Source organism: Dermacentor silvarum, unplaced genomic scaffold, assembly GCF_013339745.2.
Source record: "Dermacentor silvarum isolate Dsil-2018 unplaced genomic scaffold, BIME_Dsil_1.4 Seq14677, whole genome shotgun sequence".
NCBI classification, from domain to species: domain Eukaryota; kingdom Metazoa; phylum Arthropoda; class Arachnida; order Ixodida; family Ixodidae; genus Dermacentor; species Dermacentor silvarum.
This window is the reverse complement of record NW_023605753.1, coordinates 1753-22106: the sequence shown is the minus strand read 5'-3', so window position 1 is coordinate 22106 and position 20354 is coordinate 1753. Positions and strand designations below refer to the sequence as shown.

General features: G+C 48.3%; 3 protein-coding genes across 5 annotated transcripts; all 3 read right to left on the bottom strand.

Annotated features, from left to right (window-relative positions):
- Positions 1–778: 778 nt before the first annotated feature.
- Positions 779–5817, bottom strand: LOC119434651 (leucine-rich repeat and fibronectin type-III domain-containing protein 4). Its single transcript, XM_037701747.2, has 3 exons — positions 3895–5817; positions 2501–2649; positions 779–1172 (listed from the first exon to the last, which is right to left on the bottom strand). Exons 1-3 carry the CDS (start codon positions 4545–4547, stop codon positions 1006–1008), a joined length of 969 nt encoding a protein of 322 aa, XP_037557675.1. The 5' UTR covers positions 4548–5817; the 3' UTR covers positions 779–1005.
- Positions 5818–8385: 2568 nt separating this feature from the next.
- LOC119434652 (leucine-rich repeat and fibronectin type-III domain-containing protein 4-like) lies at positions 8386–12986 on the bottom strand. The gene is made up of 3 exons (XM_037701748.2): positions 12196–12986; positions 10514–10662; positions 8386–9412 (listed from the first exon to the last, which is right to left on the bottom strand). The coding sequence occupies exons 1-3, from the start codon at positions 12852–12854 to the stop codon at positions 9135–9137; spliced, it is 1086 nt and encodes a 361-aa protein (XP_037557676.1). The 5' UTR covers positions 12855–12986; the 3' UTR covers positions 8386–9134.
- Positions 12987–14039: 1053 nt separating this feature from the next.
- Positions 14040–19879, bottom strand: LOC119434653 (leucine-rich repeat and immunoglobulin-like domain containing-NOGO receptor-interacting protein 4). Of its 3 annotated transcripts, XM_037701751.2 has the most exons (4): positions 18876–19876; positions 17413–17561; positions 16964–17118; positions 14040–14802 (listed from the first exon to the last, which is right to left on the bottom strand). In XM_037701751.2, the coding sequence occupies exons 1-4, from the start codon at positions 19517–19519 to the stop codon at positions 14797–14799; spliced, it is 954 nt and encodes a 317-aa protein (XP_037557679.1). In that variant the 5' UTR covers positions 19520–19876; the 3' UTR covers positions 14040–14796. The 3 variants fall into 3 exon arrangements, with proteins under 3 accessions (XP_037557679.1, XP_049515501.1, XP_037557678.1); XM_049659544.1 differs by lacking the exon at positions 16964–17118 and having other exon boundaries at positions 18876–19879; XM_037701750.2 differs by having other exon boundaries at positions 14040–17118.
- Between the last annotated feature and the right edge of the window lie 475 nt (positions 19880–20354).

Sequence of the window (20354 nt, the reverse complement as noted above, 5' to 3'; positions counted from 1 at the left end):
ACGCACTGAAAGAGCCAGCTAGGCCAGCTCCTTCTATTTACTATATTTGTGCAATGTCAATAAAGGTTGAAAGGAAAGTAACGTAAAAGTAGCCAATTACATATTAATAATTACTCAACTACTTTCGTGGGGCAGCAATTGGTCACTGTAATCAATTGCATGTTTAACGAAGTAATTATAATTGTCATTAGTTAATTAGGAGGTTGATGAACAGCATAATGTGTCGTCAGCATGCATGCCTGAAATCTTTATACCTCTTGGGGCTCCGGACTGGAAGACAAAACAAATTTTGCCATAGCTCGAGCGGTTCTGTCTGGGCCCGTACGCAGGTGACACCACACCGACGCCGTGCTGAAACCGCATGACGTTTGTATTCAGCGTTTTCAAGAGGAAATAGTACGCCTGCTGAAGCAAATATTGGCCCGTGTATTCACAATGCTTTTCCTATACGTTTCCTTCGGCTCCCGAGCGCCCACCACTTATGCAATCGATAATCCTGATATTAGGACGATCACATCGGTGATAGCCAGTTGCCGCCTGTACTCGTAAGTACAGTGAAGTTTTGTGCGCAAAGGTCCTATGATGTGGACGTTCCCTGCGATTCTGTTCAGTAGGCAAGAGCCGCACTCAAGCTCTGGCCTCTTGCAAACATTTGACTGCAATTTGCAGTGCCTTCATGGCTGACGGTGCCCTCACACCGGTAGCGAGCTGTTCTGGCAAAAGAGGGCAGAACCGACCATTCGTGGCGCTGCAGTCAAGACAGGTCCGTCACGTGTGCACAAACAGGGCTCCTCTTTATTAAGGCCGTACAGGGACGACGACGACGACAGGGTTCGAATGGACGAGCAAGGAACGTAGAGAGAGAGCAGAAATGTACGAAGGGCGTCCCGATCAGGTGGCGCTCAGCGTCACGTCGGGAGTTGTACCGGGGCAGTGGTATGGCAGTGCTTTGGCGAACTGCGCACAGCGCAAGCTGGTCTCGCGCGTCGGCGACGAGAATGTTGTCTACGTGGAAGAAGGAGGCACGGCGGCGCTGCACTGGAGCTCTTCCTCGGTCAGCCGGTGGAAGTAGCGGTCGAACAGGGACTGCGGGGTGCGGCACAGGAAGTAGTGCCACCGGTGCGTGTAGGTGAGCAGGAACCGCAGCCGGCAGTCGCAGTGCAGCGGGTTGTCTGCATCGAGTGACGAAATAAAGAGCTGTCAACGGTGATTGACACTTGAAGCTTTCCGCCTCTTAAATAAATGTTAGACAAGAAATTAGTGTAACAAGAACAAATGCTGGCTCTTCGCATGAGGCTGCCACTAGAAGAATTCGTGATGGCAAGTTCAGGTTTCTCTCGAACATGCGGTACCGCTGTCGTACAGGCTTTCGATCATCGATCGCCGCGTGGGATGCACACTAGGAACTTCTAGCCTGGTTCTGGCCCTTCTGGCGAGACACAGATACTGCTCCAACATGCTTTACACAAGATTACACGAATCGGTGCAGACATAAATACAACTTGCGTCATCGAAGGTATAATTTTGTGTTATTAGACACCTCGGAGGTACATATGACACACAAGGTGCTCGAGACAAGCATTGAAATTATTTCAGTGGCGGGTAATTTTTTATAAGATTTTGCATCTATCTCCAGCATGCACATCACTGTCTCCCCCCCCCCCCCCCTCTCCCTTTGTAGCGCCCAGAGTATTTTACTCGCCATGACATAGTCTGATTAGTCTCCGTGCTTTTTACATGCCGTTTGATCATTATTAAATGTTCTGAACAGATTAAAAATACATTCATCTGTGGCAAATAGTGGCAATAATTTTTTTTTTCAGGTGGGTAAGTTGAAGAGGTGGACATTACTTGCACGGCAAATCGCAATGCTGAACTTGGCAGTGAACAACGATGCACCAATAAACTTTTCTAGTCTATAATTTTAGGGCATATGCCAGTATTGCGGATTCGGAGCTGCGTAGCGGTGGAGACAGGTCAGTTTATTTCTGGAAAAATACTAATTGGAACACGAAAGTATTTCCTATCACATTTTAGGAACACATGATGAAGCCAGAATAGCCAGGATGTCTGATTAATGGACATGACTTCACTACTGACGGACTTAAGTTATGGCGACATGCTTTCTAAATTACTGAAAATTAATTTGTTTAATAATGTGAATTAGTTACTAAAGCATTGTGATTTTCCGTGCTCGTCTGCCTCTTCAATTAATCTACCTGAAAGAGAAAAAAAAACATAATTGACCTATATGCCACCAATAATTCCTCAACAGTCTCTTTGAAACACTGATAGGAAGCAGAGAGTACATTCCGCTCGTCGCTTCGTGATGAAGTTACCTTCTCTCAAGTGCGAAATTTTTATTCTAGTATTTATAAAGGCACACGTCATACAATGGGCATTGCGGAGGTAAAACTACCAGAAGTCTTTCGCATCTGTAAAAGAAAGTACTGTATTCGTCATGCAAACGAGATACTAATCCTCGTCCAGCGAAGCTTACCGGCGAAGTTGACGAAGACGGTCCTGTCCTTGAGTGGAGCCACAGCCTTTTCGTCGACGGTGGTCAGCTTGTTCCTCTGAAGGTTGACGACGCTAAGCTGAGGCAGTTCGTCGGCCAGCCCTTCTGGGAATGCTTCGAGTTCGTTGTCTCTGAAACCCAGATATGAATACATATAGCAATTGTTATGACAGCAGGTGCATTCCTAATTATGCGACTCGTGTACGCTGCCGTCTACGCTTGTCTCGAAGGGGACACTAAAGAGAAACACTAAATCAGTTTTACTGATAAAGTATTCTTCAAAAACAACGTTTTCTTTGATCTCGCTATAAGACGTCGTTGATTATTAGAAGCAAAAAATGAAGGTCAAAGTTCCATTTCGCTCCAAAACGTACGTCAATGTGACGTCACAGATGACAAAGCCTTTTTTGTGTGTGTATTTGGGCAGAGTTGTCTCAGTAAAAGGTTCCAGAAACTTGCCATGTTCAGTCTTTGACTCCTTTAGAACCCAATGCAGTCAATTTTTACCTATATAATGTTAACTGGGCGCTAGCATACGCCGTAAAAATCTGTGACGTCACGTAGGGCTCGTGTGGGAACTTCAAGGAGGCGTCGCTACCTGTCGTATATTTCGGTGCTTTTTCTGGCTTACCAAACTTCTTAGGGTAACAGTGGCATTTTGTGTATCGTAGATGTTGAATTTACTACTACAGGTGAAATAGTTTTTGCCTTTAGGGTCCCTTTAACGTGCGACAATGGCAGGGGATTAATAGAACTGTAAGGAAGCCAATGAAAGGAAGCTCCTAGGCACTTGTCATCACAGGTGCTCCTACTATCGAAAAAGGACCTGCCAATTAACTCGAAGCAATCAGCGCCTTCCCCATTTCCTGCATCTATTCTCCAACGAGTAGATAATTAAGCAACACTCTTCTACTTATTTTTATAATGTACTTGGCCCATGCAATGTGATGCGCCCAAAAGTAAAAAAGAAATGCCTTTTGGTAACATGGACCACTTGAAAGAATACATTGCTACGTAGTTTCATTAACTACTCACGGCACGCGCTTCGGGCTATAGAGGATAAGCATCGGTAAGAGTGTAACAAATTGTATGACATAAAACTTGGCGATAAGAACTATTTTAGAGAAAGACAGAAAAAGAACGCTGATTAAGTCGAAAGTTGTATTCACGAAAAAAAAAAAGAAATGCACGCACGATATTAACAGCTCCGTACGTACGTTACAAAATACTGGTTGACTGATGTGGTCTTTCTCAGTCCCTTCATGTTATTCTAGTCCTCCCCAGGGAGGTACTCTGGCCCTGGCATGACTACACAGCCATGTGAACAGAAACGCATACATGTTTACATGATTGCTGTAGCAAGTTCAAGAACTTACGGCAAGTCCAGGAGGAAGAACTTGGGAGCTGGCATGGGCAGCCATCCCCTGGAGAAGACCTTGAGACTCGTTTTACGAAGCACCAGTGCCTCGAGGTTCTCCAGCGACGTCAGCCAGTCGGGGTCCACGTGCTCCACAGTCGACTTGGTGACGTAGATGCTCTTTACCGTCTTCGGGAGCTTGTTGAAGTCTTTGGTCAGCCGCAGGTTCTCGTAGTCGTCGATGCAGAGCTCCTCCAGCCTCTGGACGCCCTGGAAGACCGACCAGGAAGGAGGCAGGGTGCTGCCGCTGTGAAAGACGACCTTGCGCAGCGTTTCTTCGAGTCCCTCGAAAGGATTTCCCGTGGGTCCCTGCTGCGCGAAGTCCAAGACTGAGACGTTGTAGAAGGCCAGCTTGCAAACGTTGAGGTCGGCGAAGGCCCTATCTGGGAAACGGTCCAGACGGCTGTCCTTCAGCTTGAACCAGGTCTCCTTTGAGAGGTCGTCTCCGACTCCGCGCTTGACGTATTTGGCGAAGTCTTCGACCGACGTGAACTCCCGGCATACGACCCTCCGGACATTGCCCACTTCGGTCAGCGTACACGAGGGCTCGCCGACGGCTACACTCATGAAAGCGGCGAGCGCTACGGCTAGCCCTAGAATAGGCGACGTCATGACGGTACACTCTGTGCGGCTGACTCCAAAGTGGCGGGCTGTGTGGATGCTAGCAAAGGAGTTTGCGGCGAGCCCAGTGGCGAGAATGCGAACGCCGACCGGACTGAGGCGTGCTTTATATGCGCGGGATATGCGCGTGTCGGACCAAACACGTCCGAGCTCCCAGAGAGGACCCTTCCAGGACTGGTTTCGGGCCTCTGATTGTGCGCCCCCCCCCCCTCCTACCCCACCCCTTCTTTCTTTACGAGGTCTCCGACCGTGTCACTAACCCCAAGATAGGTCCACTTGACTCGCACCTGTTCCCCGGCTTGCCTGACTGCGAGTGAGGTGAACTTGGGAGCTTTCTTTCACCATTGTTGGCCTGCAGGCGCACATACACTAAAATAAATCGCTAAACCGAGAGCCATGGCTGTCCCCGCGATGCGTCTGTGTGCGTGGTTAGGTAATATTTCGTTAGGAGGGATCACGGGCCACAGGAGAAGCTGGTAACCAGTTCTGATACCACTGCCGACGCGGTATGCGCAACGCGCGGGAGCGCAGCACCACTTGTTCCCACACCCTTTGAGGCCCGGTCGATGTTTACATCTAAGGAACCTGCCGTAAGAAATAATAAAAGACAGACTTAAAGGAAGCCCCTCGAGCGTCCACTTTTCGGCTCCATTGACCCGCTTATCAGCAGTCGGAGGCGTTTTTGATAGTTGTATACGCAACTAGATCGCAGAACCGGCTCCTATGGAAACGTGCTGCCGGCAGACTGAAACCGGTCTTTGACCTCTGCAACTGCGTATTGGGTATTGCGGCCGTCAGATGATCTGCCGGCGCGGGCCACGATCTCTTCATTTTATCCTCGTCTCTCCGACGTCGAAAACAAACAAGATGCAGCGCTCGACGATCGCTGCGCCCAGCGAACACGCATGTACTATATAGCGCGCCCGCGGCGCAGTTTTACATAAGGGGCTCAGGGCGACGCGTCTCGCACGCGTAATCGGCCGACGCGCGGAGCTCTCTTCTTCCTGCGGCGACGAAGACGACGGCGACGAAGCACGCGCGCCCGTCTGCCGGCGTGGAAACTTCCACTGCGGCGCTATTTCTTTCTTTGTGCGCGCGTGGATTTGACGTCTGCGTGCTGGATAGCCGATTCACTTCGCTTTACGAGAATGCACGGCCCCCGGGTGATCCGACTGCAGGCACGCAGTGCATCGAATGTCTGGAGTCCTCTCAACGTGCGCAGAACGTGGCTCGCTTGTACTCTTCATACTGCACAGTCTGGATGTAAACACAGTGCACAGGAATGTCTATATACTATTAAAAAAGAAAAGAAACATCTTGTTAGCGTGTAACATATTGAAATAAACTTTAAATTATGGGGTTTTACGTGCGACAACCCCGATCTGATTACGAGGCACGCCGTAGTGGGGGACTCCGGAAACTTGGACCACCTGGTGTTCTTTAACGTGCACCTAAAACCAAGTACACGGGTGTTTTCGCATTTCGCCCCCATCGAAATGCGGCCGCCGTGGCCGGGATTCGATCCCGCGACCTCGTGCTTAGCAAGCCCAACACCATAGCCACTAAGCAACCACGGCGGCTGTATTGAAATAAACTGAATCCTGGCATACAGGCCAGTACACCTGCACTCTTATATCTTTCGTTAATTTCTGCTTGTAATGTCTGCCAAGATCATAATATTTGTTGCAGGAGGAGAAAAGAAAGGAAGACGGCCAAAGATTCTGACCAGAAAAGTTTATGCTTGGCTAGGCTACACTGGGAGATGGAAAAGGGGGAGTAGAAAGAAGATAGAGAGACGCGGTGAATGCGAACGGACGGCGCCACGCAAAGACGTTCGCACATGTTAGTCACCCTCGAGAAGCTCACAAGAGTGCCTTCACGGCATAGTGGGCTAACGAACGACGGGGACGTGTTACAGGGGCGCCTTCATGGACAGCGGCCGAACGCCCAGTCGTAGCAATGCGTTGCACAGTGACTCTTTGCAAACCAAACAAATTGAGGGCAGTAGCACAATAGGTGTTTGATGTTCTCCTCGCAGCCGCACACATCTCAGGCAGCACTGTCAGTCCTTCCAATTGGTATTGCGTAATCCTTCGTGAAGGCAACTCCGAACCACAGCAAGACATAGAAGCGATGTCTCACGTCGGGGAAGTCCGGGTGGGGGTCGGAGTGGCAGTGAAGTGTTTAGCTCATGTAATCTATAGTCCATATTATATCTGGAATGTTCCACTCTGCTAACGAGAGTGCGCCAGGTGCAGAAGCTGCTTCGCAGCGTCTGTCATCATAGAGAGTGGTAGGGCAACCCAATGGAGATCTTCACGAGCCGCTCGATCAGCCTTGACGGCGTAATCACTTCCAGTGATCCCGCAATTGCTAATTAACCACTGGAAAACAACTTGCGGTCCTTTTCTATCAAGTGGTGGTGGAGGCACAAGATTTATTGCCTCAACTTGTTGTAAACTCCATATCGGAGAACCAACTGCGCAATATTGGTCATACGGTAAAATAGGTTTATAAGCTATTTCGTCTAAAGAAAGCAACTTACGTCAGCAGCAGAATCGCCTGCATTTAGTTATAAAGGAGGGGTATGCTTATTCCTGAAATTCACAAAGCTGTGAACGAAGCCATTAGACGTAACATCACATTTGCACTATTTGTGAACACGAGACCCCGCAGAGATGCACAGCACGCTCCTGCTGTGTGTCGTTTTCACGATAAGCCCCACTGCTGCCTTTTCAACAGCCTCATACCGTCAGAAGTTCAGATATGATATTGAAGTTCGCACCAACTACGTCAGAGTGATGATAATTTTCCCCTGACATTTCATTGTGGAATCCTTTCAGCACGTGTCATAATAATGTATAAATTCAATGCGAGTATACTTTCCAAGCTAACTTGTTGAAAAACCAGTCCTTGGGCATAAGAAATTCTTTTATACTGTAATATTGAAGATAGCACAAGCGTCGCTGTGGTCGCATGGCTCCTGAAGTGAGGAAGAGAAAGACATAAGGATCGGTGTCGCTCATGGAGGAAGGAAACAAAACTTCCTTCCTCCATGGTGTCGCTGGTTTTGCCTCGTGCTGGCGTTTGGCTGGAACTGCTCGGGTGCCCTTTGCGCTGGACCTAGCGTGACTGGGTTTAAACGCCAATAAACCCCATATCAATACCAATTATTTCACTCGAGTGTACACTGTGTACACATTACATATTGCGTACTTTCAAATGCGTTCTGTCTTGCACTTCCCCGCGATTTATATTTACGGTTAATTCGCTGCTGTGTAATAGATATTCGCTTTGAAAATTTTTGTTTTTTTCGAGAGGACTTGCCGCAAGACATGCGCAGAATAAAAGAAAGTCAAATAAAAGCTTCCAACTCTGCATCGTGCCGAACGGCAGCAATGCCTGTACAAATTTGTCGTACGCCAACCAACGATTGTAGTTTTCAGGTATAGGTCTGGCTTCAGTCCAGCCTTTCTTTAATCTTAAGTCTGATCGCCTGCGTTCCAGGGCACATCTAAAGCAGGTTTCTTTTTTGCTTCGTTTGTTCTTGTTAATTTGCCACTTACCCAAACGTGACGTCTCGTCTGCGTCTCGTGACGTCTCGTCTTCTTTATTGATCTTCTGTCCACTTGCTGCATTTGCTCAGCCTAAACTTTTTAACACGTTTTTAAGAAAATCTGACTGCATATAGAACGGACTTGGCTTTCGACTTTCGACTTACAGACCACTGAGCTCTCCGGTAGTTTCGCATTGTGAATGCAAGCAATGTGACTGAACTGTGTTGCCACAACAGTGAACAGTCACGGGCAAACTTGTACTGTCATCATATGACGAGGCTTTATTGAGTATAGGAAATGACTGTGACAGTAGTAGATAGTTGTAGCTGTAGTTGTAGAAAGCGCCGCCTGAGTAAAACAAACGTGCTTAAGGGCACAAGTAGTCAACGGCTGCCAAATATTCATCTTCGTTGAGGCTCGCTTTATAAAACAAGCGAGAATAAATGAATCTAGCTCAACTTTCAAAGACGGCACTACAGCTTTGTGAAGCCTCAGTAAACAAGTTGTTAGTTTATCCTTTTATTTTAGTTACATGCGGCTCGTCTCAGCCCCACCCATCTATCATCCTTAACTTCATTCATCCCTTTCCTCAAGTACGAGTTGGTTAGCCAGATCTTAATCAGGGTTACCTCTTCTGTCTTGCTCCCCGACTTTCTACTTACTCTCTCCTTTGCGAACCAATAATCCCACATTCTGCGGCCAGCTGATATCATGCCCGTAACCAGTATCAAAAAAGAAATTCGCATATTTAACGTCACATAAAGAGCTATTAGCTTAAAATAGCGCTAATTAGACGATGATGAAAATATGGTGAAGAAATGGGCGTAAGTCTGAGCAAACCCTCGACCGATTTATTGCGGCTCGACACCAAGCTACGGCTACTACACTCCTCCCCTACCCCTCCCACCTCATTTCTTTAACTTGCTGCCCCTCTTCATGGTGATGCGTGTTGTTGTCGTCAGCAGAAAAAGACACGAAATATCTCGGGCATTTGGCGTATTTATGTTCGCAGCAACTTCTTTTATCGCGCTGCTGAGGAGGAGGAGGGATTTTCCGAAGACGTGGCTTGAGTGGCAGGCGGCGAAGCGTCAGCCGCAGGCGCCGCTGAAGATCCGGGGACGACAGCGACGCCTGACGCGAGCACGGGTGGCGTCTCGTATTCGCAGGGCAGCTCCGGTTCCGACAGCATCTTGATGTAGCGTCCCTGGTGGATCTCGGGTGACCGGCACAGGAAGTAGTGCCATCTGTCCGTGTAGTCCAGAAGGAACCACAGCCGGCAGTCGCAGTGCATCGGGTTGCCTGCGAGGACGCCGGACGGGAATGGAAAGACGATACACGCTCCGCGAGTGTGGCTTGTCGCCGTGCGCAGCAACGTTTATTGGTGCACAAGTATAGCGTGGCGCGTAACTTCTTACGCGACGCGTCGGAATCGGTCGAATAATGAGTGGAGAAAGTGCGGATGAACAGGATTAGACATCGGCTGTAGTGCCTCCGATTTGCTGGCCGACGACGACAACAAAGCAGGAGAATTCACCTTTGTGAAAGACGGTCTTTGTCATCATTGACCGGTCGGTTCTACGTGGTTAGATAGTTTCTGTGGCTAACCTAAACACGCAAAGCTAAGCCTGCAAGGATGACTAGGACGCTTTTCACGAAATAGACTTGTTCTGTTATTTTTTGCTAACGCTTTCTTACCTAACAATGTTGTTAACATTTCTTGCTTAACGAACGAAGTCTTGCTAACCTCCCTGCCTTTCATTCCCCCTCTCTCTCGCCTCCCCTACTTTCTCTCTATGGATACACCGATATAAACGTCGGCCAGCCAGTCCCAGACACTTCAGTTGGATTCATTTTTTTTTTTTTGCACAATGTATTTCCATTTGCTGGTTGAAAAACAAAACAAAAAGGGAATTTGTTACTGCGGCATTTGCGACGTCAAAGTTATGTCACTGGAACGACAATTATAATTATCAGAGTACTACGTCGGGCTAGATGGTGCATATACCTTAATAATGATGTGTAGCGCAAGGTTAAAAAGCAACAGAACGAATAACGGAACAAACTGTCCCCTCTTGTTTCTTCTATTGGTTTTTAACCTTGCGCCATACATCCTTCTTAAAGTTATGCCTACATCCATGCGTCCTCCCATCTTGGGCTAGTTCATAAAAAAGCACCAGAACTACAGGTATATGCTTTGTTACGGCGCTGCGGCCAGTGTGAAAACGGTAAGATATTTCAAAAGTACAGAACCATGCCAGATGGTGGAGCGGACCATCTGTAGGAATTTTACGGTGGGCATTTTATCGCCAAGCCGTCCAATTGCGATAGCGAAATTGCGTACAGATCGCAGCGCAGAGCAAGCGCACGAACAAAACGAAGCGACGCCCTGAACGTGCTTACCGATGAGTCGAACGAGCACGGAGTCCCTGTGCAGCGGCGCAACGTCCTTTTCGTCGAGCGTCGTGATGCGGTTGTCCTCGAGGTTGACGAACTGCAATGCCGGAAGGTCTTCGCCGATCCCTTGCGGAAATGCGCGAAGGTTGTTCTCGCTGGGCACAAATATGCAAATGGTTGTGGGTAATGGGTTTATATCAACGTACGTGATCGCGGCTTGGGCATTTCTGGGAAAGCTTTCGAGCAGTTTACAGCCGCGAACCCGATGGCCAGTTTACGAGCCGCAGGTACATGGACAGGTTTCGCGAGATTTGTGTTCAAGTCACGAGCTTCCCAGTTCACCCTATATACCGTATGGCTTGCGAGCTTAATGAGCAAGAAGAAAGCGGTAATACAGGAACTGATTACGCGCTTTTCATGCTGCGCCTGGGAGAAAGGGCTTAAAACAGAAAGCTGGGCTGGTTGGAACCTAGACATATGAGACATTTCTTGCGCATAAGGAGGCTAAATTAAAATTTAGAACTAGGAAATGAAAAGAGAGAGAGAGAGGAGAGAGAAACAACACCGACCTGTGCAGCATCCTCCTTTCCTGTTGTCTATTATTTTCCGAAGAGTTATTTTTTCTTCTAAGCGCTGAGAATATCTTAAATGGCCAGGGAAAAGCAAAGTCGCCTACGCCTTCTAGAAATTATAAGAAGCGTAATTACGTGCATCGGCACTCTTTAAGACTGCTTCAGACAGTACGAAATATTTTCAAAAAATGTGATACTTTTCTGCTCAGATAACAGCTCGAGATATAACAACACCAATAAAGAAATTCGACGCGTACTTCGAGCATCTAATGCGATAAACTTTCTCTTATTTTTATTGCTTGATTTATTTTTTATTGGTTGACTGTCTACATTTGTACTTACTTCGAGTTCCACATAATTGTTGCGAATTGTTTTATCTTGTATACAAACCGGCGCTATTAGGCATTCCCTAAACTATTCCACTGCTCTTCTTACCAAGTGAATTATTTGTTGCATGAAGAATGAAGAGGATCACATTTAGTCAGGTAACTCTACCATATGTCAACAGACACTTAGAGCTTGTAAGAAATGGTTAGCCTACTAATATTATCGGAGGTCTAACCTGTTGAGCTCGCACAGCTTACGCGGGCACAACGTGTCCTACTTAACGCTAAACACGTTGCTGCGGGGACGGAGGTATCTAGCAAAAAGGAAACAAAACGAAATAAGAAATCTTTAGCGCCATCTTCCTGAAGCCAGCGCTAAGCGCTGCCTTGGTGTGGGGTTGTTCAATTGACAGACGTATTTTTTTTAATGAGAAATGTGGATAATATTGCCACTATTACTGAGCTTGACAATAAAGGGCTTAACATTCAACGCATTTTGTACCACGCGAAGCATACTAGAAACCTCATGGAGAAATTAACGAGGTTCTAAGAACCAAGGATGGTCCAGAGGGAAAAGCTTCTTGTGCGCGCGTTACTCTCACTCGTCGACATGCTAGCGCTGTACGAGCATTGGATATTTTAAACTCCCAATAATCTTCTTCGTTTTGTGCTCATTCTCATCTTTCTCTGCCATTAATTTGTTCGTTTTGTACCAATAGGACTTTACCAGGTGTGACCGAAGTGGTGAGACGGTCGCGGCTCTTGTCTATAAGCTTAAGGAACAACTCACGCCAGGTCCAGTGTCCTCAGCTTGGGCGCAGGTCTCGGAAGCATGGAGCGAGCGAAGACCGGCAGGTTGGTGACGCGGACGATGACCGTCTCCAAGTTGTTCAGATCCGCGAGCCAGTCGTCGTCCACCTTGTTCAAGATAGAGTCGAACACGAACACGAGCTTGAGGCCAGGCGGAAGCTTGCCGAAGTCGCGCGTCAGGTTCAGGTTCGAGTAACGCTGGAGGTGCAGTTCCTGCAGGGCGACCACCTGGCCCAGCTGCGACCACGAAGAAGGCAGCGTGCTGTCTCTCCGAAAGACCATCTTCTGCAATGATTGCTCGAGGCCTGAAAACGGTCCCTCGCCACCTTCCGGCACGTCCAGTGAGCTCACAGTGACGTTGCTGAGAATCAGCTCCGACACATTGAGACCCGCGAAGGCGGCCGGAGGAAGGCGGTCCATGGCGCTGTCGATGAGGAGGAACCAGGTATCCTTGGAAGATTCGCTTCGCGGCACGTGTTTCTTGAAGTCATCGGGAGACTCGAACTCTCGGCATATTACCCGCCGGTACTTGTGGCCGTCGATTTGAAAGCAGGAAGGTTCCGCTGACGTCCAGGACAAAGCCGTGGCCAAGAGCATTATCGTGCCCAAGCGCAGAGTTCTTCCCGCGTACTCTGCCATGATCGCCACTTCCGTATACGCCGAATCGCTTTCAGCGCCGTCGTACCCTCTGCCTCCTACCTATCAGCTAAAGGGAACGTGCTGACGGTGCCAGCCTTTATAAACGCGGTCGGTCTGGAGGAGAACCGAAAGTGAGGCGAAAAAAGAAAGATTTAACCTGTACGCTGTTGCCGGTTGCCGTGGGCGCGCAGTGCATGGCCTAAGTTGCTCAGACAGCATGCAGCGGCACGCTTTGTGCCCGACGCGTTCTTCTGCCGTTTTGTTTAATGCTCTTTCCATACGTGTCGCGTTGCTCGTTTATTTTCGAATTTCCAAACAAGGCCACACCGCCGCAGGAGCTTAGAGATGACACGGAAGTTTTGTGCGTCCGGCGAAGGACGCGACACACCTCTCCGAGGCCGCCGAGAGAACTCGCGTGGCGTTGGTCTTAATAGGCCTTGGCCGGCTAGACGAGCCATCACTGTCTTAGCTCTTCCGCGGCCTCTTGAACTTTCTGTCACCGTCTCTTCTCTTCAGGGACGCGCTCGACTGTACTGCATACGTGTGTGTTGGTTTTGTTTCGTGCAGTACGGATCGCGAACGCCGACTGGCTGAAGACACGGGGGCTTAGTTAAGGTAAAAACAAATAAACGGAAACATAAACTCGTTATTTCCCTGCGCAGCCAAGCGGCCGATGTAGTATAGGGGCATAAACTATGATGTCACGGCACTCCCGCGGACGGGCGCGTATTGCGCCGGCAGTTCTTGTCTTGTGCTTGCGTCGCGGCGTTATAGCGCTGTCACTCCTGCAGGCCCGAGGCGACGGGCCAAACGTAAGCTGTCAGAATCTCGGCGCTGTCCCCCCGAGGTCTAAGAGCTTATGCAACCCATCTTTGCTGCGCGCGGCACCGGTGAATCATTGGACAACTCGCGTTTCCTGGGGTTACAAGGTTCAACGTCGTTAGGGCAATCGTAACTTTACGCTTTGCAGTGCGAACTGCACGACAATCGGAAGGGGTATGTGGGTAGGAGGGGCGTGAAACGGCGTTGCCACGGCTCCAATCACAAACTGGTATTCACTGTGGAAATCAGATATGTGTACGCAAACAAACATCAAGCACGCTCATATACTGTGCACATGTACCTGCAGCTTCGTTTAACGCTGGAAAAAAAAAAAAAAAAAAAAACAAAAGCGCAAACAGCGGTGAACGTTTACTTGCACGAGTCACTTTCAGATAATCAAGCTTTAAGTTTGTATATACATTTGTTGTCTAAACAGTTTCGTGTTAGCCGACTTCAAGCGTTACCTTGTAGCTTTCAGAACTAGCGCTCATATTCCTTGCTGTGTACGGGGCAACTTTACCTTCACTTCTTTCTTACTCCTTATCTCTCCCTCTTTCTCACTATCTTTAAATCTCTCTCTTTCGTGCTCCTTTTTTACAGGCGAGAGACAATTGTGTTCTTCACAATAACGTGGGATTACACTGCCTTGGTCCGTTAAAGCGCGTTTAAGCGAATTCATAAACACGCTTTTCTTTCCCTTACTCGATTAAGGATCGCTTATCAATTAGGGTGTGCGAATATTCAAAATTTTTCATACGAATTGAATAGTCTTTGCTATTCGATTCGTATTGGATACGAGAAATCACTATTGGAAGTTGTCGAATATTCGTTCCGTCCGACTACTATACGAGGGAGAACAACAGTCGTTGCACCATGCAGGCAGGGCTCCGACCTTAATGACCGCCAAGAACCCTACACCAGGTATAAGTATAGAGATAGACAGACGAAAGTGGAGGCTCTTCCGGATAATTATGCTGCAGAAGAACCATGGTTGTTGCCCAGATTATATTTTTTATTATTTTTATTTATACAATACTGGCTGGTCTTCATCAGGCCCAGGCAGGAGGAGCAAAATGCGCCATGAGAGGGCCTAGGACACTCTCCTGGATGACACCCGAAGTTACGTCTGAAAGGGGTGAGGCCAAGCTATTTACTGATCTCACGAGAAAGCATGCCGAGTGATCTGCCCTGTTATAGCAAACATGCTGATTTTTTTTAATTATTATGTAGGCGAACCCTCATGTGAGAATGTAATCCGCTACCGCCGTATTGCGAATAGTTCTGCTTTCGTCTCAACAATGGTACGCAACGGGCTATGCTCATTGTACGGCCGCGAAAACACAGGAGCGGCCTGCTCGTGCCAGTCAACAATGTGAAAGGATTCGACACATCTCACCGATCATTCTGACGAGACCTCGGTTTCTCTTCAGCGGCGACAAGGTGCTTTCATGTAGCGCGGTGTAGCGAGTGCGACCCCCGATTTGCGACTACAACTTCAAGTGATTGTGAAGCCGGCTAGACATGCGCGAGGGTGTTTGTAACGGGTGAATAAATGACCCTGAGTTACTGATATACTTATGAAAAAGACACAATATGGCAAGAGAATAACGATGCATTTCTAAAGGCTTAAAGGATATGTTGTGTTTAATTTTACTGTGCTGGAGTGTCGATCGTTTCTTGCGCGCTATGAACGGAGCTGCACGGTTTCTGCACTCACTCAACAGCGGGAATTAAATATTCGTGATGCGGCGACCAAATGAACCAGGCATAATCAAGCTGCGGGCGAAAAGACAAGTGAGCAAGCTTTCGAACGTCAGATGGGCAACTGCACAAGTTGGGGCGCAGGAATCCTAGAGTGTTCATAGCTTTCACGGTTATGCGTGTAATATGAGTGGACCACGATAGGTTAGAAGTAAGGTGAACAGCACAGTAAGGAACACGAGGAACTGGAGCAGTTTTTATGGCGTAGGCGAAATCAGAGGTTAGTTTCTTGCGCCTAAATAATGGTAATAACTTGACGTCTGTAGGTGTCTAGTGACATTCGCCATTTAACACGCTACTGATGGAGAAGATCAAGATCATGGTACAGGGCCAGGTGATCATCGGAAGTATTAACGGTTCGATAAACTACGCAGCCATCAGCGAATAGTCCCACGGATGATGAAATGTTGGCGGGCAGCTCGTTAATGTTAGATTAAAACAGGAGAGGGCCTAGGGCACTCTCCTGGATGACACCCGAAGTTACGTCTGAAAGGGGTGAGGCCAAGCTATTTACTGATGTAACCTGGCGGCGAAGGCACAAAAAAAATTCTCAACCAAGACAATGTTAAAGAGTCGACTCAAGGGGCAGATAACTTTGATATGAGGCGAGAATGATCTACCCGGTCAAATGCCTTTGGCAAAACCTAAAGATATGCAGTCAATTTGCTTGTTATTCATGATGGAATGTTGTATTAGTCAGTTGTGAATTTTAATAACTGGGTATCGCAAGACAATCCCTTCCTAAAACCCGATGGTTGGACGACAAAAGAAACAGTAATACGCCGAGACGGCTGTGCTATAACTGGCTTGGCCTAAAATATGGTTATGGCGGCAGCACTAATAGCCGTACACGGCAGCGGTGTACGGCAGCATTAATAAAGCCATAACTCTTCTTTGGAATTACGTGTTCCCAACAAGCTTTAGCACTGCTACAATGCACCTTCCACTATAGTTTGCTGATACACAGCATAACAAGTAATCGAAGAAAACAGAAACATACAATGGAAATGGTCGCACTGTGAGCGTCGTACCTTCGCGTCTTTCCTAGAACTTTAGCGATCCTATACGGTGGTACCATTTACGTTCGACATTATTGTACACCCCGTCTTGAGTGCGTGTCTTAACGAAAGCACTTCCTAGACTTTATGAAAGGTTAAGTTGCATCTTACACTCTGCTTCAGTAGAGACCAGACTACTGTAACAGAAGGAGCAGTTGTCGCCAGACATGTCCTCAAGGAGTCCTGGCGCTGAGAGAAAAGTAACATTCCGAAGCCTCCGCATCTGTAAACTTCCATGCAAGAACCAGCACTGCAGCGCCGCCCCCTTTTCTCTCTCGGTAATTATAAGAAACTCTACGGCTGCAACGTTGAATACGTGGACTGACTTCACCACTGTCTAATCAGGCTTGGCAAGCTTGAAGATCTAGATAAGCGCTGCTGCTCGCCGTCGCCACTGATGGCAAAAGTTGCCGATCCGCTATGTGATGGCAGGGCTCAGAGCTCCTCTGTTTAGACGGCGTTGCTCACGTCACGATCACTGGTTTCATTGCATAGCTCCGCTTCCGTGAGGGACTGGATGGACCTGGTCGCCAAAGACAGCGGCTTGGCACATGGGTAGTAGTTCCACTTCTTCGGGTACGTGAGGAGGAACGCCAGCCGACAGTCGCATGTCAACGGGTTTCCTGCGACGTAATTCAGCGTGGACTTTAGGGCTAGCTGAAGCAATGAGAAAGTAGATCTCACGAGAAAGCATGCCGAGTGATCTGCCCTGTTATAGCAAACATGCTGATTTTTTATAATTATTATGTAGGCGAAGCCTCATGTGAGAATGTAATCCGCTACCGCCGTATTGCGAATAGTTATGCTTTCGTCTTAACAATGGTACGCAACGGGCTATGCTCATTGTACGGCCGCGAAAACACAGGAGCGGCCTGCTCGTGCCAGTCAACAGTGTGAAAGGATTCGACACGTCTCACCGATCATTCTGACGAGCCCTCGATTTCTCTTCAGCGGCGCCAAGGTGCTTTCATGTAGCGTGGTGATCTCATTGTAGCCGACGTCCAACTCTCGCAGTGCAGGCATATCGGTGGTGAGGTCCTTAGGCAGCGATGTGAGACGGTTGTCCCTGTGTTTAAGATACAACGTCGTTTTCGAGACGGCGAGGCGATAATTCGATATCCATGACAATGGAGCTTTCCGTCCGCGCACACACTGCAGACACTCATCCTGTAATAACATAACTCTTTTACACTGCATTCGTACGAGATTTCCTCTGTTATGCCAGGATTAGGGTGACAAGTAGCCAAACTTTGAGAGACGAGATTCGAAGAAGCTCACAATACTGCATCAGGACAATTTTTGTAAGCTGCGTACACCGTGCACATAGCAGGAACGTAGCGTTGACAGCGGTGTCGGCTGTATTGCTGTAGTGCTTTTGTCTCCGCATCGTGGAAGAAACAGGTTCCACACTTAATAAATCGGGCTGATAAATGTTGATGCCAGCAAGGTAGCCTTTTTACCTGTTACAGGACGGACTGGGTTCACAAACGTTGGTTTATCTTGGTAAAAATAATATTTTGCAAAAACCATATAAGAAGGAGCAGGTTGTGGTGTTTTGCTCTTTCTTTGCAAGATATAAGCGCCCAACTCACGTGCACTGAACCTGACGCGGAATAAGCGCTCGACTGATGCCAGCAAGATAATCCTTTTACCTGTTATAGGACAGGTGTGGTTCCCGAAATTTGGTTTATAAGAATAATATGTTCGCTGAAAACAGATAATAAGAAGTAGCTTTGGCGTTTTCGTATTTCATTGTAACAGAAAAGCACACAATTCACAGACACTGACGCGAGCGCAGAAGCGAGCTGCATGCCGACAAGCGTTTGTTTGAGACGCAATGAGTGAAGAAAAAGTTGAGGTGGAGCATGTCCCCGCGCGCGTGTGTCCATGTCTACCAATTTCCGCAACGTCAATTAGCTCTCATGTCGTCAGCACTGTATTCCTCCATATATATTGAAGAGCACTGCTCACACTGGAGAAGCATTGCAAGCCTTAAGCTCGGCCCGTAACATCAGAACACATTCTAACAAAACACGTTGTTGGAATAGCTTGTGCATGTTTCAGACGAGAATTGCCGCTCAGCAGTGGGTGCACAGACGCCACAAAACGACACGGACAGGAGCAGACTTCCATTAAAAGACAGTTGAATGTTTGAAGAATGTTTGAAAAGAAAAAAAAAGAGTTTTAGGCTTGAATGTTTCGTGAACCACCGACACATTAATGGATAGTGGAAATGACGTGGCGTTGTCGCCTTCATTACGTTTTTAAACTAAAGTATCACGTGGTGCGATTCCGCTACACTATAAAGTAGCCACCTGTTGTGACTACTTTAGGGACTGCTGAATGCACGATCGCTTCGTGTCAGCACAGAGAAACTTACGCGAAGTCGAGGATCATCAGCTTTGGTGCAGGCCTGGGCAACATGGACCTCGATACGCTCTCCAGGTTCGTCTCTTTGACCGCGACGGCGTTTAGCCCATGCAGCTCGGCCAGCCAGTCTTGATCGACTTGATCTACGTGCGCTCCCAGAACCTGGATCTCTTTCACGCTTGGCGGCAGATGGTTGAAATCAGCCGTCAGGTTGACCTTTTTCACGTGCAGCAGCAGGAGTGTTTCCAGTCTCTTGAGCCCACGTAGCAGGTTCCAAGACTCGAGGGCCTTCGGTTGGTCGCTGAAGATCAGCTTGCACAGTGAGTCCTTGAGGGCATCGAACGGACTCGGAGCGATCCCCTGTCGATCGCCGTATGCGCCTACAGTGACGTTCATGAAATGCAGCACGGAAATGCTAGTGCCGACAAAAGCATTCGAAGGCAAGCGTTCCAAGGAACTGTCCTTGAGAACGAAGTACGTGCAATTCTGCGCACGGTAGCGGTCTATCCTGAGGAAGTCCTGAGTGCTTGTGAAAGCTTCGCAGAAGTAATAACAATGGCTGGGGCCCTCTCTTGAGTAGCATATCGGATGAGCCCCCGTCAGGTTCAGTAGCAAGGCGATGACGAGTTCCACTAGCAGACGGACTCCGAACATTGTGCAGCTAAGCGCTAGCTAGTGCCCGCAGAAGGCAAGGGTTGGAGCTTCAGGCCGTCGCACCCAAGAGCGCACGCTTCGTCGTTTAAATAGATGCTTTCAAGCTTCGCTTCCTCAGAACCACTCGGCATCAGCGTTCTACGAACGCGTGAAAACTTTGGTGTGTTCTGATATGTCGACCAGGTTGTTCCGGCGTGCGAGTGCTTCGGCAATCACCACTCATGGAAGGAACTGAACTTCCGACGAAACGCGTAACTTCGCGTTTATTACGTTATTTTCGGTCATTTCGACGCAGATGCGAGTAAAAACACGTGCGAAAGGAGGTCACGGCGCTGACAGACCCCACCAATCTCGCCAGATACTAATTCCTGGTACTCGATGCATTTCTGCTCGTTGTGTAAGTGTCCGGCCTCCCTTTTTTTTAGTTAACAGAGCGCTGATAGTGACGAACGGCTGACGTCAACCACGTCAACAGCCATTCACTGCTTCGGGATACGGTCATGCGGTTTTCTTCATTACGCCCAGAAACTCAACTCTTTCAAACAAGGCCGCTAGCAGAGTCGCAATCGCTTCGAGTTGTTGTGGCTGCTTATCATGGAGGCTGACTCACTCTTTTCCACTGAAAGCAGGCGATAACCGCCATATACGCGTTACAGAGGTAACGTTTCTTTGGCCGTTCGCCGTCTTTCAAACCATGCAGATAACCCAACGCCTATAGATGTTTCGAGCTGCGACATCATGGCGTCACGCTAGCATGAACGCGCGCTATCCGGTGGAGCCGGCTTCTCGTGAAGGAGCGGAAATTAAAGGTCTTGTGCTATCTAGGTGGAGGCTA

Excerpts from the sequence above, each read along its gene's own strand:
- LOC119434651 (XM_037701747.2), bottom strand. The coding sequence starts at position 4,547 with ATGACGTCGCCTATTCTAGGGCTAGCCGTAGCGCTCGCCGCTTTCATG. Across the intron at positions 2,650-3,894 it reads TTCTTCCTCCTGGACTTGCC|AGACAACGAACTCGAAGCAT; the intron begins GTAAGTTCTTGA and ends TCTGGGTTTCAG. Across the intron at positions 1,173-2,500 it reads CGTCTTCGTCAACTTCGCCG|ACAACCCGCTGCACTGCGAC; the intron begins GTAAGCTTCGCT and ends CACTCGATGCAG.
- LOC119434652 (XM_037701748.2), bottom strand. The coding sequence starts at position 12,854 with ATGGCAGAGTACGCGGGAAGAACTCTGCGCTTGGGCACGATAATGCTC. Across the intron at positions 10,663-12,195 it reads CTGAGGACACTGGACCTGGC|CGAGAACAACCTTCGCGCAT; the intron begins GTGAGTTGTTCC and ends ATTTGTGCCCAG. Across the intron at positions 9,413-10,513 it reads CGTGCTCGTTCGACTCATCG|GCAACCCGATGCACTGCGAC; the intron begins GTAAGCACGTTC and ends GCGTCCTCGCAG.
- LOC119434653 (XM_037701750.2), bottom strand. The coding sequence starts at position 19,519 with ATGTTCGGAGTCCGTCTGCTAGTGGAACTCGTCATCGCCTTGCTACTG. Across the intron at positions 17,562-18,875 it reads CTGATGATCCTCGACTTCGC|GGACAACCGTCTCACATCGC; the intron begins GTAAGTTTCTCT and ends TCTTAAACACAG. Across the intron at positions 17,119-17,412 it reads AGGGCTCGTCAGAATGATCG|GAAACCCGTTGACATGCGAC; the intron begins GTGAGACGTGTC and ends ATTACGTCGCAG.